General features: G+C 50.4%; 1 protein-coding gene across 3 annotated transcripts; it reads left to right on the top strand.

Moving 5' to 3' along the window:
• The first annotated feature begins 724 nt into the window (after window positions 1–724).
• Window positions 725–5544, top strand: UBE2T (ubiquitin conjugating enzyme E2 T). 3 transcript variants are annotated; one of them, XM_054290652.1, is made up of 7 exons: window positions 725–738; window positions 1685–1830; window positions 2367–2436; window positions 3148–3253; window positions 3872–3970; window positions 4345–4425; window positions 5289–5544. In XM_054290652.1, the coding sequence occupies exons 2-7, from the start codon at window positions 1725–1727 to the stop codon at window positions 5412–5414; spliced, it is 588 nt and encodes a 195-aa protein (XP_054146627.1). In that variant the 5' UTR covers window positions 725–738; window positions 1685–1724; the 3' UTR covers window positions 5415–5544. The 3 variants fall into 3 exon arrangements, with proteins under 3 accessions (XP_054146627.1, XP_054146625.1, XP_054146626.1); XM_054290650.1 differs by lacking the exon at window positions 725–738 and adding an exon at window positions 755–866; XM_054290651.1 differs by lacking the exon at window positions 725–738 and adding an exon at window positions 755–874.
• The last annotated feature ends 2689 nt before the right edge of the window (window positions 5545–8233 follow it).

Here is an 8233-nt window from a genome sequence, read left to right as displayed (position 1 = left end):
TCCGGGAAAGGGGCGAGAACCACACCCGAGAGTCTCTACCCATGGGGGATGGGGCGGAGGGAGGCCGGGCTGAGGCTCCAGGACTCGCGGCCCGGGCCCCTCACACGGGGGGAGGGGGCGAGGAAGTGGCGAGGAGGCACCGGGGGAGGGCGGCCCCTGCGCCAGCCCCGCAGCAGCTGAGGGCGAACGGGCCAGCCGGGACTCCCGCCGCCTCCCGGGGGGCTCCCTGAGCCCGCCTTTACCTCCTTCCCCACGGCCTGTGGTGGCGGCGGGCGCGGCAGCGGCTCCTCGCCCCGCGGGACCGGTTACACAACGCTGGCTGGGACAGGGGATTATGTAAGGACCGCTCCCAGCAGGGCCCTGCCCGCTGTCCGCGGAGGTTTAACGCGGCTCAGGGTGGGAGGGTCCCAGGGCTGGACCATGATCCGAGGGGGTCCCGGTTGGTCCCGGAGCTGCTCCGGCCCCGCTCCCGCCTACCCACCACAACCTCAGGCCACACCCCGCGCGCGCGCTTTAATAGGGGCGGGGGCTTGGGTTCCCGCCCGCAGCGCTCACCCAATGGCAGCGCCCTAATTCAATTGAGGGGGCGGGGACAGGGGGCCAGGACAGCTCAATCAGCGCCCGAGCGGCGGCCCGGGGGGCGGGGTTGCCCGCCCGGAGCCCGCCCGGAGCCCGCCCGGAGCCCGCCCGTTGCCAGGCGATAGCGGAAGTGCCGCCCCCGCCGCGCGCCGCCTCACGGTCTGTGCGGCGGGAGCCCAGGGATTGGTCATTGCGGGAGAACGTTAATTAGTTAGAGTGGGGCGGTAATTAGTAAATAGAGAGGGCGGAGGTCGTTCCGAAGGGATTGTGTGGGAGATCTTGGAGGGGCGAGGCTGTGGGTGGCCGTTCCCATCCTTGGGGAGTGGGAAGGGGGGCGCACCTCTTGTCCGTGTGCGGGGGTAATTACGCTGAGGGTATTTAGTTGGGCTGATGGAGGAGGGTAGAACGCTCCTTCAGTGGGATAGTCAGGCTAGAGGTGCAATGAAATTGAGGGGTGCTCGGGTGAGCGAGTCTGTGGGGTGTTAATGGTGCCTGAGGGAAAGGATAATCCCTGGAGGGGGCAGTTAGGCCTCGGGGGGTGTCCCCCATCCTCAGGGAGAGTGGTTAGGGCTGTGGTGGGTAATCGAGCGAGGTTCCTCTCAGGGTATGCCTATGTCTCTGTCTGTGGGGACTGAGGGGCAGGCCAGTCCTTTGGGAGTGTCAGGAGCATTGCTGCGGTAGGGGGAGGCCCATCCCTGAGGCAGCTTTCAGGTCTCCCCCTGCACAGGAAGGGGGGATGGAGCCTTTGGGTAGGAAGGGGCCCTGATGGATGGCCCCAGCAGGGCAGTGGGTACCTTAACCATGAAAGGACATGGGTGGTCCCAGGGCAGATGTTACAGTCCCATAAGGGATTTGGAGCCTGGTTATGGCCTCCCAGTTTATTAGGGTTTGTTAAACGCCAGGGTTTATTAGACTCAGCTGGGGACTGAGGGGATGGGATGGATTATAAGGAGTCTCATGCCCCTGCCCCAGCTGGGTGCAAGAGCAGCTCTAGGAACTGCCTCAGCCTCTCTGTGACTCTGATATCGCATGAGGCTAACAGCTCAAAACCCAGGTCCTTAGCCAAAAAAAATCTCAATTTTAAGTGCTGTTTTTAAAAATCCAGGTTTGTCAGGAATAGAATTTGGTCTCAGAGCTTCAGCACCATGCAGAGAGCTTCACGGCTGGCAAGGGAGCTCTCGCTCCTGGCTACAGAGCCACCTCCGGGCATCACTTGCTGGCAGAACGGGCAGCTGGATGACCTACGGGCACGTACGTACCCTGGGAGTTCCCAAAGGCAGGGCTGGGCTGCAGTTTGCTGCCAGGTCTGTGATGCTCTGGGCTTTACAGGCTATGTGGAAATGTGGGATTGTAGTTTCCTTTAAACATAGCTTGGCCTGTGCCCTGGCTGGTCTAGCCTTAGTTTTGATTGCTGGGGGGATGGAACTGGTCTTACATAAGAAGACATTTGATGACATTTTTTATTCCTGAATTCTCCCTAGTGAGGGAAGTGAGGCCCTGGCACAGGTTGCCCAGAGAAGCTGTGGCTGTCCCATCCCTGGGAGTGTCCAGGTTAGATGAGGCTTGGAGCAACCTGGAATAATGGAAGGGGTTCCTGGAATTGGGTGGTCTTTAAGGTCCCTCCCAACACTTAACTTTCTGTGATTCTGTCACCTGAACAGCTCTGTAATTGTGGGAGGTATGTGGGGACTGCTGGACAAGATGATCTTGAAGGTCCCTTCCAACCCAAACCATTCTGTAATTCTGATTTTAAATGTAATTCTTATATTTTTATCTTGCTCTTAAAGAAATTTTAGGAGGTGTGGACACACCATATGAGAAAGGAATATTCAACCTGGAAATCATAGTTCCTGAAAGGTAGGTGGGCAATAGACTCTAGCTAGCTCAGTTAAGGAGTTCTCCCCTGTGAGGGTGGAGAGAACCTGGCACAGGTTGCCCAGAGCAGCTGTGGCTGCCCCATCCCTGGAAGTGTCCAAGCCCAGGTTGGATGGGGCTTGGAGCATCTTGGGCTAGTGGAAGGTTCCTGCCCATGGCAGGGGGTAGAGTGAGATGTGCTTTAAGGTCCCTTCTAATGTAAACCAGGCTGATTCTCTGATTAAGTAGTTGGTGTAGTCCTGCTTTAAGTATTAGTAAACTGATGTCAGGGTATTTGCTGTAAATACTGACGTGAGTCTTCATCCTCTCAACAAGGAATTGAGATCCTCTTTTTAAGGAATGCAATTTTTCTAGTAGCTGATACTTATTTTGCATTGAACATCAAAGATGTGTGATTAAAAACCTAAAAGTGCAGTGACAAGACTTTTGCTTCATCGTACTGTCTCAAAGCTTTCTGGAAAGAGCTTGTTCATCAGTACAAAGTTTATGTTCTTCCCCTTGTGGAAGGCTATCCAGGGAAGTGTTAGTCTGACACAGCTGGAAGCAGCAAAGGCAGAGCACTGCCTCTGAAGATTTTTGGGGAAGGGTGTCATGTAGGCTGAGAGGAGAAAATTATGGCATTGCTTGGGTGACAAAACAACAGGTCCTATAAATATAACAGTAACTTTTGTTTCTTAATGCTTGTCCCTTCAGGTACCCATTTGAGCCACCAAAGATTCGTTTCCTGACCCCCATCTACCATCCCAACATCGACTCTGCTGGAAGGATTTGCCTGGATGTTCTTAAGTTACCACCGAAGGTAAAACAGTGCTTAGGTGTGGGTAAGTGAGCCTGGGCAGGATAATGAACTCCTTATCTGCTTCTTGTAAAAGCCTGATTGAATGTCTCTTTGCTCCTGACTTATTTACAGGGAGCAGGGAATGAAGTTTTGAGTGGCATCTTCTTTGTTTAGAGCCAGAACATGATGGTTTTTGTTCCATATAAGTTTCCAAGGCTTTAAAGATTGGAGTCAAAAGGCATTATGTCTGAAAATGAGTTGCCCTAACACAGCAGAGATGTGCAGGGTACAGCCCATAGAATTATGGAATCTCTTGAATTGGAAGGATCATCGGGGCCACGAGCTGGATTTGCACAGGACAAGCCCAAAGTCCCACTGTGTGCCTGGGAGCTTTATCCAAATGCTCCTTGAGCTCTGGCAGCCTTGGAGCCATGACCACTGCCCTGGTTGTCAGTTGGGCTTCCTTGGAGCCTTGTGTTGAGAGTGGGTCTGGTGTGTTCCATGGGGCATTACGTGCTGGAAGTCCCAAGGCAACTGTGGGCAGGTTGTGTTGAAGTGCTGTGGGTTCTAAGGTGTTTCTGGGCTGCCGTGTGCTGGTTTCTTTGTCCGAGCTGCTGCTCTCCTCCTGTTTCCTTACAGGGTGCATGGAGGCCTTCCCTGAACATCTCCACCCTGCTGACCTCCATCCAGCTGCTGATGGCAGAGCCCAACCCTGATGATCCTCTCATGGCCAATATTGTACGTGAGCTCCCTCTCTCCTGGCCATGGACATGGGTGGGGAGGAAGTAGGGGGCTGGACTTAGGCTCAGATTCTGCTTCACTCACTCTTGATTGACACATTTGGAGCATGGCCTGACCTGGGTCAGCTGGGGCATTCCTGGGCTTCCCTGAGGCAGCTGAGGTCAGAAGAGATGGTCATGGTCTTGTCTTCAAGCTACTGTCTTCAGTGCAAATGGCAGCACAAGTTCTTTAAGCAAGCTAAATGAATTTTACACTTCATGCTTGTTGCAGTTTTAGTCTGGTTTAGGAGTCCTAAAGCCAGACTTGGTCCCAGCTTCTCAGTGACATGTATTCAATCAAATCTCTGTCTTTGTCTTGCTCTTCCCATTTAGTCCTCGGAGTACAAGTACAACAAGCAGCTGTTCCTGCTCAATGCCAGGGAGTGGACCGAGAAATACGCAGGGCAGTTGAAGGTAAGGACCATGCTGTGCTCTCTTGGTATGGCTCCCTCTTGGTCTACAGACCTTTTGTCTGTTTCCCTTTCACAGTTGCTTTGTTCTTTTCTTCCTTACCTTCTGCTCTGTGTTTTGGATCTGTATTTAATTTCATGATATTTTTTTAAGCTCATTACATTCTCTCCTTCCAATTAAATGTGCTCATTCACTAATAACTGCCAGGCTGCTCAAGGTGGAGGAGGGAGAGATGGATAAACCCTTCCCAGGGATGCTGTAGCCCTATTCTCCCTCAGCTCTGTTCCCTGCCCACCTGTGCCTGTTCTCCACCTGCTCATCCATTCACTGACTGGTCTCCCTGTTCCCTGATGGAGTTCAGCCTTCCTCCCATCATCCTCTCTTCCTGCCTCCTTTCCTCTCTTGAGTCTCATAAAAATAAAGTCACCCTTAAGCAGATCACAGCCTCTGCCCAAAAATCAGTTACCTATGGGCCTTCTCCCTTCCCTAGGTGCCTTTCCTCCCTTGCACCCTTTCTGGGATGGGGATATCTTCCCTGCAGGAGCCATGCTCACTGCTCCAGCTCTGAATGCATTTCCAAGTTAACTGTGGCTGTCAGGAGGGCAGAGAGCGAAGCCATCCCTGCAACAACACAGAGCCCTGGAGCAACCTGGCTCATCTGTGTGTGTCCTACTGCCCTGCTCAGCCATTATCTTGCTCTCCTGTCATCCCACTTCCTACAAATCCCAGCAGTGGGAGCAGAATACCAAAGGCTCACTGCATAAGAGCCAGAGTACAATCGGCTCTGACCTTGGTGGAGCACAGGGCATTCCAATGGCTGTAAAATCAAATTATTCACAACTCTTGTATTTCTTGGGTTATCACAGGCTTCCAAGCCTTTGGAAGAGAAAATCAGCCAAAGTGAAACAAGCACCAGCAGTGAATCGACCGTGCAGAAAAGAAAAGGGGTTGACATCAGTAGGAAGGAGAAGAAATCCCGCCCAGATTCCTGAGGGGTTTTTGTTCTCTTTGGACTGTCACTGTCCCCTTCCCCTCACACATTTACAAGGAAAGAGTCTGCCTTTTAGGGGCTGCACCAGCTTTTGGGTTTCTGTTTCCTTGGGGTGTTATTTTTTTGTGAAAAGTTCCATTATATTAATAAAATATAAAGCTTTTATCTATATCTACTTTTCCATTTTGTTGAGTGGAGGTTTTGGAATATTCAAAAGAAGACGTGAGTTGATGTGGTGCAGCATGTTTTCTGGTAGTGGGAGAGGGCCGCAGCAGTAGCTTCTGTGAGAAGCTGCTAGAAGCTTCCACCATTTCTGACACAGCCAGCCTCTGATGGCTCTGAAGATGGGCATGCAGGGCCCGGAGAGGTTGCTAATGCCTCTGTGATGTCATTTAAGAAGGAAGTCAAAACAGCACATGGGGCAGTTTTTCTCCAGTGGTGGGGAGGCACTACCTTGCTGGTGTGGCCTGTGGTGAGCCTTGCCTGCCTGGGCACCCCTAGCCAACCAGTGCAGACAGAAGTGCGGGGGCAGTGGCTTCCCCTTCCCGATGCCCTGCATGAGGAGAGGTGTTAAATGGTGCCAATGCCGTGGCGGCCACTGCCCACACAATGACAGCCAGGCCAACTGGCCACCAAGGGAAACAGGGCAAGCAATTCCCTGATGTGAAACCTAGATGAGACCAGCTTCTCTGCACTGCAGGATCTTGCAAGAATAAGAGGGACTTCTTGGCAAGAGTACCTACAAGTAGCAGGTTTTTTTTCTAGTCAGAGAAGAGGAGGAAGTGAGAAAAAGTGAGAGAAAACAACATAGCAGCACCAAGGTCAGTGGGGGAGGAGGTGCTGCAAGTGTCGGAGCTGAGGTTCCTCTGCAAGCTATGGTGAGGACCATGGTGAAACAAACTGTCCACTTGTAATGCAGGAAGTCCACAGGGATTGCAGAAGTTCACTTACAGTCCATGAGAAAAGGGGTCTAGCTGCAGCAGAGAAAGCTGAAATCCAGTGGGAGACCCGAATAGACAGAGAGGGCCTTTGCTTCCAAACCAGAACAGCCTATCGTTTAAAGATTACATTGCCATGGATAAGTGACCCACACCACAGCAGTTTTGGGAAGACTGTTTGCCTGTGGGAGGGACCACACAGCGTAGCAGAGGAAAAACTCTGCTCCCTGAGTGAACAGAAGATCTCAAGTGACAAACTGACTAAAACCCCCACATCCTGTCTCCTCACACTGTCAGTGGGAAAGAGGGAGGGGCTGGAAGAGGAAAAATGTGGTTTAAAGGTTTCTTTTACTTCTCATTTTCCTTTTCCGACTTTGTTAATAATAAATATACTTTATACCTTTAAATTTAAACCTGTTTTGCCCTTAGTGTTTTTCTCTTGCTGTCCTTATCTCAATTCATGAGCCCTTCATTTTTTCCCTCTCCTCTGCCCAACAGTAGCAGGAGAGGGTAAGCAAATGGCTTTCGTGCCTGGCATTTGGCCATTGTCAAACCATGACAAAAGGAAAACTGGAACCACTGCTTCAGCTTCCAGTTTCCAACTTTCAGAGACATGGGAATAGCACCAAGTACTTCGGTTTCTATTTTCACAACCAACTAAGAGCAGGAGCTGAGCAGCAGACAGGTCAGAAACAGCTGGTGGGAATCCTTTCCCAGGAAAGGCTTAGTTTTCCATGTAATCTCAAGGGCTAAGTCATTAAACTAAAGTCTTACAACTCTGGCTCTCCAGAGCAGTCTGTTAGGTTCCAGTTGGACCATTTAGGATAACCTGGATGGTGTCTTGGCTCTGTTGTGACTCCAAGAGGTAGCCAGTGACAAGAACCAGCTCACAGTAGGTGAGGAAAAGCCCAAAGGATTCCCAGGGATCTGGGAGGATGGATGTGGAAGAGCAGGATGTCAGCGATGTGATGTGCAGGGTGAAGAGCACAAGAGGATTGGGCAAAGGAGGACAATTCTTGGTGCTTCCACAGACCCAAAGAAGAGGGCTGGCAGCAGATTGCAGTAGGAGCAAGTCAGGTGCTTGGCCTCTTGCTCTGCGGGTCCTCTGCTGGGATTTTAACCCATGTCCCATCCCTGCTCCCAGAAAAGTGAGTCAGGCCCATCTCTGGAGCAAAGAGAGGACTCAGTGAAGTTCCCGATGCCTGGGAAGCAATGAAGCTCAGTGATGTTATGAATAAGGTGTAGTAATTGGCTCATGCAAATAAGGAGGAGTTATTAAGTATGGTGGGAAGAAGTTCTGTTAAGGTTTACAGTTCTTTTGACACGTACTTTTGTTGTTCCAGTTTGGTTTTGAACCATTTTCTGTTCACACCATCACACCAGAAGCTGTTTTAACTCTAGTTACGATATCTTTTATAAATTTCTTATCCAATCAGCTATTTCCACCAAGCTCACTAGCATCTTCATAAAACAATCATTCATTGCTGTTTTATATGATTTTGCTGCAATGTGTATCTTTTTATCCAATCATATAACTCTACAGAAACTTATTGCTCTATCTTCTACTTTTTACTAACTCTATAATAAGTTCCATTACTAGACTTTAAAATTTTTTACTATCTTGCGTAACATATTTATTTGTTTACATGAGGCATATTTCTCCTTGCATAAAGCATTTTTCTGCTAAACTACAAATGTTTATTCTTACTCTGTGTCTGTTTCAATTTTGTGCTCTAAATCTTCAAACCTTCTCCAGGGTCTTAGGTTTAACACTGTATCCATCTGTCTCCAAGCTTGTATGTTCAAGGCTTTGGGAGCTCTCTGTGCTTGCGTTTCCCACATCTCCCCCTTTCTGTCCACAAAACAGAAATACACCCTTAAT

Source organism: Melozone crissalis, unplaced genomic scaffold (genome assembly GCF_028551555.1).
Source record: "Melozone crissalis strain CALT ecotype California unplaced genomic scaffold, PUWL_Pcris_2 ptg000086l_1, whole genome shotgun sequence".
Classification (NCBI taxonomy): Eukaryota; Metazoa; Chordata; class Aves; order Passeriformes; family Passerellidae; genus Melozone; species Melozone crissalis.
This window is presented reverse-complemented; position numbering and strand designations above follow the sequence as displayed.

What these genes read in the sequence shown, in the direction of transcription:
- UBE2T (XM_054290652.1), top strand. Translation starts at nt 1,725, where the DNA reads ATGCAGAGAGCTTCACGGCTGGCAAGGGAGCTCTCGCTCCTGGCTACA. An exon ending in TTCTTAAGTTACCACCGAAG is followed by an intron (nt 3,254 to 3,871) that starts GTAAAACAGTGC and finishes GTTTCCTTACAG; the next exon opens with GGTGCATGGAGGCCTTCCCT. An exon ending in AATACGCAGGGCAGTTGAAG is followed by an intron (nt 4,426 to 5,288) that starts GTAAGGACCATG and finishes GGGTTATCACAG; the next exon opens with GCTTCCAAGCCTTTGGAAGA.